This window comes from Herpailurus yagouaroundi, unplaced genomic scaffold (assembly GCF_014898765.1).
Source record: "Herpailurus yagouaroundi ecotype Mexico unplaced genomic scaffold, PumYag 77, whole genome shotgun sequence".
Taxonomy (NCBI): domain Eukaryota; kingdom Metazoa; phylum Chordata; class Mammalia; order Carnivora; family Felidae; genus Herpailurus; species Herpailurus yagouaroundi.
The window spans coordinates 99096202-99111146 of record NW_024412388.1 but is presented as its reverse complement, the minus strand read 5'-3'; the positions used below and the strand labels follow the sequence as shown (position 1 = coordinate 99111146).

At 38.2% G+C, this 14945-nt stretch overlaps 1 protein-coding gene across 1 annotated transcript in view; it reads left to right on the top strand.

Annotated features, from left to right (window-relative positions):
• TSPAN2 (tetraspanin 2) overlaps positions 1–14047 on the top strand; it is a 58511-nt gene extending 44464 nt beyond the window's left edge. Inside the window, exons 7-8 of the mRNA XM_040471401.1 lie at positions 8927–9010; positions 11508–14047. Coding sequence (XP_040327335.1) covers positions 8927–9010; positions 11508–11573 — 150 coding nt within the window. The 3' untranslated portion in view covers positions 11574–14047. The remainder of the gene's footprint in view (positions 1–8926; positions 9011–11507) is intronic.
• The last annotated feature ends 898 nt before the right edge of the window (positions 14048–14945 follow it).

Below are 14945 nucleotides of genomic sequence, written 5' to 3'. Positions count from 1 at the left end.
GGAAAAGTGACCCAGACACAATAACAGAGCATAAGCCACACACATAGGATACTATCCTGAACTGCCAGGACCTCTTTGTTGTGAAGTCCCCATTTTCAAGAGCAGAAGACGTAGCCGACTTTCTTAACACAGAGAGACAGACAGAGAAGCAGACAAAAGGGAGACAGAGAAATTTATCCCAAATGAAAGGACTGGACAAGGCCACAGCCGGAGATCTGAGCAAAACAGATATAAGTAACATGCCTGATGGAGTGTTTAAAGCAATGATCATAGGACACTCATTGGGCTTGAGAAAAGAGTAGAAGACATGAGAAAGATACTTAACAGAGATAAGGAGTAACATAACAGAGATAAAGGTTCAATAAAGGAAATGGAAAACATGCTTGATGGATTGAACAGCAGGATGAAAGAAGCAGAGAAATTAATTAGTGACCTAGAACACACACTATTTGAAAGTAATCAAGTTGAACAAAAGAGAAAAGAATTATGCAAAATAAGAATAGACTTAGGAAATTCAATGACTCCATCAAAAATAATAACATTTGTATTATAGGAGTCCCAGAAGAAAAGGGGGCAGAAAATTCATTTGAAGAAATAATAGCAGATAACTTCCCTAATCTGGGGAAGGAAACAGATACCCAGATCTAGTAGACACAGAAAACTCCCATCAAGATCAACAAAAGCAGGGGTGCCTGGGTGGCTTGGCTGGTTAAGCATCCAACTTCAGCTCAGGTCTGAATCTCAGGGTTCTTGGGTTCGAGCTCCACATTGGCTCTGTGCTGACAGCTCAGAGCCTGGAGCCTGCTTCAGATTCTGTGTGTGTGTGTGTGTGTGTGTGTGTGTGTCTGCCCCTCCCAAACTCATGCGCATGCTCTCTCTCTCTCTCTCTCTCTCTCTCAAAAATAAACATTAAAAAAAAATACTTTTAAAAGAATCTACAAAAGCAGATCCACACCAAGACATATTGTAATTAAATTGGCAAAATATAATAATAAAGAAAAACATTTAAAAGCAGCAAGAGGGGCACCTGGGTGGCGCAGTCGGTTGAGCGTCCGACTTCAGCCAGGTCACGATCTCGCGGTCCGTGAGTTCGAGCCCCGCATCGGGCTCTGGGCTGATGGCTCAGAGCCTGGAGCCTGTTTCCGATTCTGTGTCTCCCTCTCTCTCTGCCCCTCCCCCGTTCATGCTCTGTCTCTCTCTGTCCCCAAAATAAATAAACGTTGAAAAAAAAAAAAATAAAATAAAATAAAAGCAGCAAGAAAAGTCCATAACTTACAACAGAAAACCCATAAGGCTAGCAGGGAATTTTTCAATAGAAACTTTCCAAGCCAGAGGGAGTAACATGATGTATTCAAAATGCCCAATGGGAAAAATCTGCAGCCAAGAATACTCTATCCAACAAGAATACTCTTATCATTCAGAATAAGAGAGATAAAGTGTTCCCAGGGAAACAAAAACTAAAGGAGTTCATGACAACTAAACCAACTCTGCAAGAAATATTAAAGGGGACTCTTCGAGTGGAAAAAAAAGAGACCAAAAGTAAGAGTATAGAGGTAAGATATACAAAAGGAGTAAAAAAATGAATATTTCTGTAAAAAATCATTCAAGGAAATCACAAAAAAAAAGTTATAAAATATAATAATATATACCTAAAACCTGAGGAGGAAAAAACAATGGGTTCAAACTTAAATAACCATCAACTAAATATAGACCACTATGTGCAGAAGCTGTTATATACAAACCTAATGGTAACCATATATCAAAAGCCACTAGGGGCACCTCAGTGGCTCGGTCACTTAAGTCTCTGACTTTGGCTTGGGTCATGATCTTGCAGTTTGTGGTTCAAGCCCCACATCAGGCTCTGTGCTAATAGCTCAGAGCCTGGAGCCTGCTTTGCATCCTGTGTCTCCCCCTCTCTCTGCCTCTCCCCTGCTTACACTCTGTCTCTCTCTCAAAACTAAATAACCATTAAAAAATTTAAAAAACACTAAGGGTACTTGGGTGGCTCAGTCAGTTAACCCTCTGACTCTTGATTTCGGCTCAGGTTATGGTTTCGTAGTCATGAGATCAAGCCCCGTGTCAGGCTCTGTACTGTGTGGAATCTGCTTGAGAATCTCTCTCTCTCTCTCTCTCTCTCTCTGTCCCCACTCCTCTCTCTCTACCCTTCCCCCTCTCTCTGAGAAAACACTAATAAATATGCAAAGAATAAAGAGAAAGAAATCCAAATATATCACTAAATAAAATCAGCAAGCTATGAAAGAATGACAAGAAAGGATGAAAGAAAATCTTCAGAAACAACCACAAAATAAAAAATAAAATGACAATAAATACATACCTATCAATAATTACTTTGAATGTAAATGAACTAAATTCTCCAATCAAAAGACATAGGGTGACCAAATGTTTAAAAAAAAAAAAAGACCCATCCATATGATGCCTACAAGAGATTTTAGACCTAAAGACACATGCAAATTGAAAGTGAAAGGACAGAGAAACGCCTATTGGATGCAAATGGATGCCAAAAGAAAGCTGGAGTATTAATACTTACATTGGACAAACTAGACTTTAAACACTGTAACAAGAGATGAAGAAGGGCACTATATCATAATAAAGGGGACAATCTAATAAGATATAACAATTGTAAATATTTATGCATCCAACAAGGAAACACCTAAGTATATAAAACAGTTAATAAAAAAAACAAAGGAATTAATCGATAGTAATGTAATAATAGTAGGACACTTTACCACCCCACTTACAACAATGGACAGATCATCAAGGAAATAATGGCTTTGAATGACCCACTGTACCAGATGGATTTAATAGATATATTCAGAAGATTTTATCCTAAAACAACAGAATACACATTCTTTTCAAGTGCACATGGAACATTCTCCAGATCACATATTAGCCCACAAAAGAAGCCTCAACAAATTCAAGATCGAAGTCATACCATGCATATTTCTGACAGCAACACTATGAAACAAAGTCAACCACAAGATAAAATCTGGAAAAACCACAAATACATGGAGCTTAAATAACATGCTACTAAACAATGAATGGGCCAACTAGGAAATAAAAGAAGAAATTAAAAATTACATGAAACAAATGAAAATGAAAACATAATGGTCCAAAACTCTGGGGTGCAGCAAAAGTGGTTCTAAGAGCAAAGTTTATAGCAATTCAGGCCTACCTCAAGAAGCAAGAGAAATCTCAAGTAAACAACCTAACCTTACACCTAAAGGAGCTAGAAGAAAACAAACAAAACCTAAAGCCAGCAGAAGGAAGGAAATAATAAAGATTAGAGTAGAAATAAATGATACAGAAACTAAAAAAACAAGAGAACAAATCAATGAATCCAGGAGATGGTTCTTTGAAAAATCAATAAAATTGATAAACCTCTAGGCAGACTTATTTAGAAGAGAAATGACTCAAATCTCAAATGAGAGAGGAAAAATAACAACCAACACCACAGATATACAAACTCATAAGATAATATTATGAAAAACCGTATGCTAACAAATTGGGCAACCTAAAAGAAATGGATAAATTCCTAGAAACCTATAAACTCCCACAGCTGAATCAGGAAGAAATAAAAAATTGAAGACTGAATACTAACAATGAAATTGAATCAGTAATTTTAAAACTCCCAAAAACCAAAAGTCCGGGACCAGATGGCTTTACAGGCAAATTCTACCAAACGTTTAAAGAAGAGTTAATACCTGTTCTTCTCAAACTATTCCAAAAAATAGAAAAGGAAGGAAAACTTCCAGATTCATTCTATAGGGCCAACATTACCCTGATACCAAAACCAAATGAAACGCCACTAAAAAAGAGAACTGCAGGACAATATCCCTGATGAACTTGGATGCAAAATTTCTAAACAAAATACTAGTAAACTGAATCAAACAATACATGTAAAAATCACCATGATCAAGTGGGATCTGTTCTTGGTTTGCAAGGATGGTTCAATATTGGCTAATCAATCAGCATGATACATCACATCAATAAGAGAAAGGATAAGAACCATATGATCATTTCAATAGATGCTGATAAAGCATCTGACAAAGTACAACATCCATTCCTGATAAAAATCCCCAACAAAGTAGGGTTAGAGAGAACATACCTCAACATAATAAAGGCCATCTATGAAAAACCCACAGCTAACATCATCCTCAATGGCTAAACACTGAGAGATGTTCCCCTAAGGTCAGGAAGAAGACAAGGATGTCCACTCTCACCACTTTTATTCAACATGGTGCTGGAAGTCCTAACCACAGCAATCAGACAACAAAAAGAAATAATAGGCCTCCAAATCGGCAAGGAAGAAATCAAACTTTGACTATTTGTAGATGACATGAAACTATACGTGGAGAACCCACAAGACTCCACCAATAGATAGATAGGTAGGTAGAATGAAAAACTGCCAGAACTGATAAACGAATTCAGCAAAGTCAAAGGATACAAAATCAGTGTACAGAAATCTGTTACATTTCTATACACCAATGATGAAGCAGCAGAAAGAGAAATGAAAATGCAATTTCTATCAAAATACCAGCAGCATTTTTCACAGGGCTAGAACAAACAATCCTAAAATTTGTATGGAACCAGAAAAGACCCCAAATAGTCAAAGCAATCTTGAAAAAGAAAAGCAAAGCTGGAGGCATCATAATTCCAGACTTCAAGTTATATTACAAAGCTGTAGTCATCCAAACAGTATGCTACTGGCACAAAAATAGACAACGCAGATCAATGGAACACAATAGAAAATCCTGAAATAAACCCACAGCTATAAGGTCGATTAATCTTCAACAAAGCAGGAAAGAATATCTGGTGGGAAAAGACAGTCTCTTCAACAAATGATGTTGGGAAAACTGGGTTGCAACATGCAAGAGAATGAAACTGGACCACTTTCTTACGCCAAACACAAAAATAAGTTCGAAATAGATGAAAGACCTAAATGGGAGACATGAAACCATCAAAATCCTAGAAGAGAGCACAAGCAGTAACTTCTTTGATATGGCCATAGCAACATTTTTCTAGATATGTCTCCTGAGGCAGGGAAACAAAAGCAAAAATAAACTATTTGGACTACATCAAAATGAAAAGCTCTGCACAGCGAAGAAACAACAAAACTAAAAGGCACCTACAGAGTGGGAGGTGATATTTGCAAGTGACAACTCTGATAAAGGGTTAGTATCCAAACTATGTAAAGAATTTACAAAAACTCAACATCACAAACACAAATAACCCAATTGAAAAATGGGCAGAAGGTGTGGACATTTGTCAAAGAAGACATACAGATGGCCAAAAGGCACATGAAAAAATGTCCAACATTACTTATGAGGAGAATGCAAATCAAAACTACAATGAGATATCACCTTATACCTGTAAGAATGACTAAAATCAACAATGCAAGAAAGAACAGGTGTTGGCAAGGATGTGGAGAAAAAGGAATTCTCATGCATGGTTGGTTGGAATGCAAACTGGTATAGTCACTGTGGAAAACAGTATGGAGGTTCCTCAAAAAGTTAAAAATAGAACTACCTTATGACCCAGCAATCCCATTACTGGTATTTACCCAAAGAATACAAGAACACTAATTCAAAGTGATATATGCACCCCTCTGTTTATCGCAGCATTATCAACAGTAGCCAAAATATGGAAACAGCCCGTGTCCACTGATAATTACATATATATCATATATATATATGTATGTATGTATATATATATACACACACACACACACATATACATGTCATATATATACATATATATACATGTCACATATATATACATATATGTCACTTTTTATATATATACATATATATGTACATATGTATATATATATACATTATATATATATACATATATAAAAATAGAATGAAACCTTGCCATTTGCAATGACATGGATGCAGCTGGAGAGTATAATGCTAAGCAAAATAAGTCAGACAGAGACAAATACCATATGATTTCAATCATATGTGGAATTTAACAAAACAAGCAAAGGAGAAAAATAAGAGAGACAAATCAAGAAACAGACTCTTAATTATAGAGAACAAACTGATGGTTACCAGAGGGGAGGTGGGTGGGGGGGATGGGTGAAATAGGTAAAAGGAATTAAAGAGTGCACTTGTAGTGATGAGCACAAGGTGATGTATGGAAGTGTTGAATTACTATATTGTATACCTAAAACTAATACAACACTCTATGTTAAGCAATTGGAATTAAAATAAAAACTTAAATTTAAAAAGAAATTTAAATAGACTAATGAGTTGAGTATGTCCATGCCCTTTATCCAGAAATTCCACTCGTCAATTTATTTTAAGGAAAATAAATCAGAGATAGGGAGAGAGGTATAGTATCACTGCAGTGTTAGTCATGAGAAAAAATACTGAATAGGCCATTAATGTGTAACAAGAGGGGACTGTCTAAATTATGTACTCTCATATGATAAATTATAGCCACTAAAAACCACTATTGCAAAGAATTTTTGATGAAAGTAGTTTTGAAGTCCTAATGTTAAGTTTAAAAAGCACATAGTTGTATATAAAGAATTACCTAAGTGTGTGTGTGAGTTTAAAAATACACCACCTGAGTCATCTAGCTGGTTCTGTGGGTAGAGCATGCGACTCGATCTTGGGGTTATGTGTTTGAGCCCCACGCTGGGTGTGGAGATTACTTAAAAAAATAAATATTTAAAAAAGGAATATACTCACAGTGTTGATGATTATCTTTAGTGTAGTAATACAAGTATGCCTTATTCTCTTTATTTTTTAATCTCCAGTATTGCTCCCTTACCCACAGGGGATATGTTGCCAGACTCCCAGTGGGTGGCTGAAACACAAATAACACCAAACCCTGTATAAAGGGTCTTTATATAAACCCTATATATGTGGTATCATACATACCTGTGATAAAGTTTAATTTATAAATGAGGCACAGTAAGACGTTAACAATAATAATAAAATAAAACAATAATAATGTAATGTAATAAAAGTTATGTGACTAGACTCTTTCTCACTCAAAACATCTTACTGTGCTGTACTTACCTTGTTCTTGTGATGTGAGATGATAAAATACCCATGTGATGAGATAAACTAGGTGAATGACAGACGTTGTGATGTAGCATTAGTCTACTAATGACCTAATGGTATGTCACGGGAAGGATCATCTGCTCCTAGACCCATGGAACCATGGGTAACCAACTGCAAAAACGAAACCACAGATAAGGGGAACTACTGTATTTCCCAAATTTCAACAGGAAGCACCTATTTCTTTTATAAGGAAGTAAACCAGTACAAGTTACTTTTCCAAAAAGAAGCTGGCTTTGAAAGGAAGGATGGAATATGGGTAGTGCTAGAGGAGGACAGTCTTGGAGGGGATTGTTTTGTTTTAGACTGAGGAACACGGGCATGGTGTCATAACGATGAGTGGGCACGTCAATGGAGAAGTAGAGGCAAAATAAGAAAGATAAGGGACAGCACAGGCTTCCTGAGGAGATGACTGGGAAAGAGATCCAGCCCCAGTAAAGGGATTAACTTTCAACAGAGATGCGTACTTGGCTTTGATGAGATAGAAATAAGAGCAGTGTTGCCTTGTTCACTCTGCGTGCTCACTGCCTACAACAGTGCCTGGCACTGACTGAATGGAGCGTGTAAGTTTTATAGGTGAAGGAGGGGAAGGTTGAGGAATTTTCTCCAACAGGTGCAGTCGTGTATTATAGTGTATTATTTTTTCTGTGGGTCTGTATCCTTCTCTAAACTGTGAGCTCCCTGGGGTACCTGGGTGGCCCAGTTGATTAAACGACTGACCCTTGATTTCGGCTCAGGTCATGCATGATCTCACAGTTCATGAGTTTGAGCCCCGAATCTGCACTCAAACTGCAGAGCCTGCTTGGGATTCTCTCTTTCCCTCTCTCTCTGCCCTTCCCCTGCTCGCTTGCTCTCTTCCTCTCTCATAAAATATATCAATAAACTAAATAAACTGCCAGCTCCCTAAGGGCAGAAGAAGTCATGTCTTATTATCTCCATATCTACCACACCATTCCAGTGACTGACTGATGAAGGTAGATTGCTCAAGAAATGTTTGTTGAATGAATGAATGATGAATGAATACGGTATGATAGGAGACCTGAAGATTGTGGTAAGGGTTTCATATAGCTTATGTGGGTATTAGAGGGAACTAACCAGTGACAAGTAAAAGGGCCTAGGCAGCCTAAAGACAAAATTGAATAGAGAGCATACCTCTGTACTTAAAAGGATTCCAGAGAGAAGCTGGAGAAACTAATTATAAGTGATCTGTTCTTTTCCCTGTCCAATTATCCCCCTTTCTTTTAACCTGCCCTGCACAAGTCTCTGTGGGCACAGATGAAAGGATAGAGACCCACCCAGCCCAGCCATCATTGAGAAGAGTTGGTCCTCTAACTGCTAACATTTGGTTTCCCTTTGTTTAATTCAAACCTGTACAGTCTTTTAAGCCTCTTACTAAGTAATCCCTACCTTGCATAGTAAATTGGACCAAGTATGTAGAAAGTCTTTTAAACTATTAATGGCAATAAAAAAAAAAAAAAAGCAAGGAGCTATTATCTGGGGGATATTTTACTTATTTTTATATGCTGAAAGTGAGAAGATGCCCCAAATTTTTAAATGCTTCACGTCCTAGAATCGCTTCCCCCAGCCAGGTTTCAGGGTTCTGAAGCAGCCATTGGCCTAAATAGGAACATTTTACCAAAAGTAGAGGATTATATGTTTTCCCTAATATACATTTTTGCTTTAAGGTTATCAGAATGATGCTAAGAGGAGTGGTTTGGATGTGAGCTGAAGCTGACATGGAAAAACTGCTCTGTAGAGAAGGAAAGGGTTGGATCAGAGTGATGATTCACAGATACAATCATTTGTTATTCCTTTTTTTTTTCCCAAAACAGAATTGCATTGATGAAATTGAGGCCATAATCAGCGTTAAACTCCAGCTCATCGGAATCGTCGGCATTGGAATCGCAGGTCTCACGGTGAGAAAGTTCCAGAACTTACCTCTTTTGCGCTCTAAGAAGCCTTTGTATGTTGTTTGTCTTCCAGTGTGATACGGCAATACCTTAGGAGAGATTTCTCATAAAAGACAGACACTGTTGACAGGACATCTTCTAAGAACAAAGCTTATTAGATATATCAAGACTTAGTTCTCTAAAATATGATACAGGTTTTTGTTTTTTTTTTAACATTTATTTATTTTTGAGAGACAGAGAGAGACAGATCATGAGCAGGGGAGAGGCAGGGAGAGAGGGAGACACAGAATCCGAAGGAGGCTCCAGGCTCCGAGCTGTCAGCACAGAGCCTGATGTGGGGCTCGAACCGACACACTGCGAGTTCATGACCTGAGCTGAAGTCGGACGCTCGACCGACTGAGCCACCCAGGCACCCCGACACAGATGTTAACTTTAACCAAATTATGACCTTGAGTTTATCATTGTAATAACTTGCTGCTTTAAGGCCACCAAACTTACACTAGACAAGTGATTTTCAATTCTGGTCTCTTCTTACTCTTAGAAATTTATAAGAGCATACCACATTAATCCCTCTCACTTATGATTTGCAGATGTGGTGATTAATAGTGTAAACTCTGGCGTCACCCTGTCTGGATTCAGCTCCTAGCTCCACTACCTGTGAGCCCTGGGATCATGGGGTAGTTTCTTAATGTCTCTATTCTTCAATTCCCTCATCTGTGAAATGAGAATTTTAATGTACCAACCTAAAGTATTCTTCCAAATTAACCCCTATAAAGTGTCTGGAACATAACACTCATAGATGCTCCCTCTATACATAGTCTGAGGGTTCCCAAGCCCAGAATCCAGGCAAAGGGAGTAACACATGCAGAGTGTGAAGCCGAGTGCAACCAGCACCTGCAGGCAGCTCAGTGCCTCGAAAGTATGTGTGTGCAAGAATTGAGAGACCGAAGGATGTAAGAGGAGCAGCAAGAGATGACACTGAGGGGCGTGTGAGGGTCCACACAACTGTGGTCTCTGTGTGCCCTTTAGAAAGGCTGGGCTTCATCCTTAAGGTAGAAGGAAGCCACCGAGGGTTAGAAGGGCCTGTGGTTGCCAGGTGGAGACAAGTTGCAGGGAAATGAGGTTGGAATCAGTCCAGTAAAGAGGTGATTTCCACTGTCCAGGAGTTGAGTGATATTCGCTAATGCCAAGGCAGTACTTACCCTCTGGCTCTCTATGTAGATTAATTCATGGCATGAGCATAAGGGAATTACGAGGAAAATCAATGAATTGGCGGTTTTCCAGGACACACCGGCATCTGCCCTCTTTTCTGTATTTCGAGCGCAGAGGGGTGGGACGTGTGGGTGAAACACTATGCTGAGGACCCCCCAGTCCAGGGCTGTCTCTCAGGCCCTCCTCGCCTGCACTGGGGCTAGCCCGGTTGCTCCTCTGTGGCTTCCTGAGGACAATTTTTAGGCAGAAGACTTGAAAATGCACTGCATCACAGAGGTATCAGATAGATGCTCCTAACAACTCTACAGTCTCAGTGAGCGAGCATCCTACAGGCAGTCACCCCTGACTCGTGACAGTGGCAGGACAAGGCTGAAAAAGTTCTTTAGAGTACAGCCAGGATGAAGCAGGGGTTGTAGCCAACCTTCACAACCACACTCAAAGGGGAACGCCTTCTACTGGTCGTCTTGAATCAGCATCCCCGGAGTTTCTTCTTAAATTCCTTTCTTCTTAAGTGTAATCAGTTAACCAGATGTCCATTAGGTGTCTCCCCTGCCATGCGCTGGTACCATCAGCGAGAAGCTTGGAGCCCTGCTGCTGGCTCTTCTCCTACTTAAGCCTACCCCTTCCCTTCCAAAAGAACAGATGATACGTGTCTTTTTAAACTTAGCATTTATAGATTCTGGTCCGATGTAGGGTAGGATCAAGGAGGGAATGGTATGGATTTCTTGAAACAAACATTGACAGTCATTTATCAACATTGCACCCACAGATAACATTCCATAGGCTCTGCAAAACTGTAGGGGCAATGACTGAGAACAAGAAAGATCTTTTGGCATCTTTCTATTCAAACCATACCAGTGGCTGTTGGTTTGGCCAAGTGTTTGGCTTTTCCCAGAATTATCCAAGAGGTAGAAGTAATATCAGAATTCCAACACCTCAGTTTATGCTTTGGGGAAACTGTGGAGTTAAATAGTGAAGCATCATTTGTACCTTAAAATGGACCAAGAATGAAGAGACGCTTCACTTTGTCATATGTGGTCAAAGCTGCAAAAATTCGAAACTTTTCCAATGACAGAAAATTCTTTAGACCAAGGCGTAAACAACTAATAAATAGTTGATATGTTAATATGGAAGCCTTTAACCTGCAGCCATAAATAAGTATTATATATAAAACTGCCATTTATAGCCAGTAGTGGTTGTAATTATTTGTTAGACACCCAGGCAGTTTGCTGACCTTTTCATCAATTTTTATCATTCGAAAGTCATTAACAAGTGGTTCCTTCTTTTTCAGATCTTTGGCATGATATTCAGCATGGTCCTTTGCTGTGCAATCCGAAACTCACGAGATGTGATATGAAGCTACTTCGACATGAAAACTGCAATCGAGAGCTTTCATACAGCTGTCACAGGACCTGGCTCCTGGCTCATTTTTAATACTCAAAGGACATTAGGATCTTAAAATAATTTGCTGTCAATTGTACATTTGCACATGTATGTATGTTTGGCTCATTCCTCGTTTACCCCTTGAGTGAATGCTCTGTGTGTTGACTGACAGCATATTCATGTGTGATCTGTGTGTTTCTGGTATACGCATTATACAGAATGAAATCTGTTGGCTGAAAATTCCTGGTTCTTGTTATGTTAGAGGAACAATCTATTTAACTCTCAGAAAAAAGATCATAAAACTTTGATACACTTTAAAAAACTTGGCTATTCAGAAGAAGTGATAATGGGTCATTCTCTCAGATTCTAGCCATAGAAAGTTAGATACAGAGAATTCAGGGATTTCTAGTTAACAGAAGCAGTAAGTTATGGGAATTGCGAGATCGTGGCGGGGTGCTAAAATTGACTGCCTCTGAGTTGGGTGTCAGGGTTTCCTGGGATTTTTTTATATACATACTCTCCCCAGAACACAGTAAGCCACAGTTTTAGAACTAAACACATCTGTAAAACTAAATATAGCATGGAAAATCTTATTTGAATAACTCATACTTTCCTAGTATTTAAAAACAAAAAACTCCCTCTGGAAAGAGTGGTCACACAGACAATCATGTGCCCTATAAAAGTGAGTGTTTTTAGGACTTCAAAAAAAAAAAAACCTTTTAATAACTTTTTGAAGACATTTTTTTTCTTATGTAAGTACATTTAAACATTGCTTTATTACTTACTTTCCTTTTCTGACTCTGTTCTGAACTACAGCAACCCTCACACAAACAAAAGGGCTTTTATCTCAAATTTTTCCGTGTTTCTCCAAATGTAAAGATAGAAAGACTAAAGCCAGAGATCTGGCAGTTGCAATTAGTGGGAAAGAGAATTTTCATGGGCACTGTATCCTTGAAATACCTCATAACTTGAGTTTACATATTTTCCTAATTTTTTCTATTTTTCTTACTCACCTAGAGAATTCTTCATAGATTATGAACTATAGATTCCACCACTTAGGAAAACAAAACCCTTCCTAATTCAAATATTATAAGCATCCTTGGCCAAACCAAAATAGAAAAAGAAAAGCATCTACTAGTTGTGTGCACACAGCAGAGACAAGCTAAGGAAATTAAAATATTTAAACACACAGAACAGAAATATGTTTTTTCTGTGTTAAGTTGCCTATAAAAATAAAATTTTCGTATTCTTTATGATCTTGATGCTTTCATTTTGGTATGTAAACCCAAAGATAAGATCTAAACTGACATTATTTGTCCATTTTTAACAACTTGGTACCTTTAGTAGATCATGGAGGGTTTTTTTTAATTATTATTATTACATTTGAAAAGGCCACCCAAAAGCGAAAGTGCTGGGGACTTTGGAAGCCCCTGAGTAAGTTCACAGGCCTGTGAGAACACAATCTTTGGGTGCACACTAAAGCAAAGTGCTCAGTCCCAAGAAACTTTTACAAAACGATTTGCTGAAAAGACCTAATTGCTACAAATAGTCTCAATCACATAGAGAACCACTCTTCCACCATACTTGCTACTGGTACTAACTTGGGAGGAAGCTTTTCTAGAAAAAAAGACTGGAAGCAAACTAATTTAATCGTACGTGGCTACTTTACAGTGTTTATAGCTGATGCAAAGATGATTTTAAGAAAGTCACTTTAACTTTAAAGATTATTTTAAGAAAGTCACGTGTAAACGTGAAATAGATGTTTATACCCCAGTAGGTGACAAATACAACCTTTGAGGCAAAGAACAAACAGTCCATCTCTCTTGCTGGCTTTAGTTCATCCGTCTACCTGAAGACAGGCCCAAGTGCATACTCGGGTTTCTTGCAGTTCAGAATCATCTCTGATTCAACAAAACTGAGTTTCACTCCATATCTGAATTAACAACCTTAAAGAAGACGACAGTGGTTAAAAGAGGAAGAGTAGAGATCTGTTCCATAAATGATTAATGTACCCCTTTGGGGAGTAATTTTTCAGAAATATGTGCCATGAGTAAAACTAGAGAATTCCACCTCTGAGTGAGGGTAGATTTATATATATCCTGAATCTATATATATCTTGAATTCCTATATATCTTGAATCTATATATGTCTTGAATCTATATATCTTGAATATATAACTCTTGGATACATACATATGTAACTTGAATATATGTATACATGCATGTATGTATAGACATACATACATGCATGTATATATATGTGTGTGCATATATATATATATATATACACACACACACATATATAAATTTTTGGTTATGTCTGTTTACCTGAACTGACTTGAGATCAGACTCAAACATATTCTTAAGCATCTGGTGCCAAGTCACTGAATTAAAATTTCTTGATGAACTATTTTAAGTTATTTCAAATTAAATTTTCTACGTACTGGAATTGTTTGTTTGATTTTATCTTAAAATTCTATTCTATCTGTATACACCCCTTTACACAACCTTTCCAAATGTCCAACTACCAAACAATACGGTTAAAAAAGGCAGGAGTAGCAATCCTTCTATAGTTTATTGTGAGGAGCTGGACGTAAAAGCAACACCCTAAGGACATTCAAGCAAATAGCACTATTTCCTTTAACGTTGTTTCATCTCTTCCCCAGAGTCGCTCCTTTGTTGTCCATGGTTCAATCTGGGAAGCCAGACACTGCTCCTGGGGCCATCACAGTCCCCCCCGCGCAGTCATGGAGATAGTTCTTTGCCCGTGTGCCTTGCTAATAGGTTTGCTTGATGAGAATAAGGCTGGTGGGAAGACAGCAGTGAAGGAAATCTCTTCCCTTCTGAAGTAAGTATCAAAGGTTAAAAGGAAGAGGCACCCTTGGAAATTCAGGCAGTGCACCCCAACTTTCCTGGTTCACTGCTCCATTGACATCCCTTTGAGGGAGCATTTGTGGGCCCTCAAAGCTAGTCACTTAACTACACCATCTTAGTTTGGACTCATCAAAATCAAATTTGTATTAAGGTATGTTTTAAGGGGAACAAACGTTTTCTACTTTCTCTCAACATGATTTTATTTTTTCCTATAAAATGTACCTGTAAATTATTATATGTAGGTGTCCACTGAAAGGTAAAAAGGACTACACTACTACCAAATACTATTAATCATTCTGTTGGTAGCCTCATTGCTAACAAAAGTTAAATGCATTCCAGGAAACCACTATTCCAATGGCTATCTCCTGGGGACACAGAAAGCATGACATAGAGAAGCAGTATGTCATGACAGTATGTCATGTCAAAGCAAACTCTATGTTGATTTCATAAAGTTTTTAGCCAGAAACCCATCT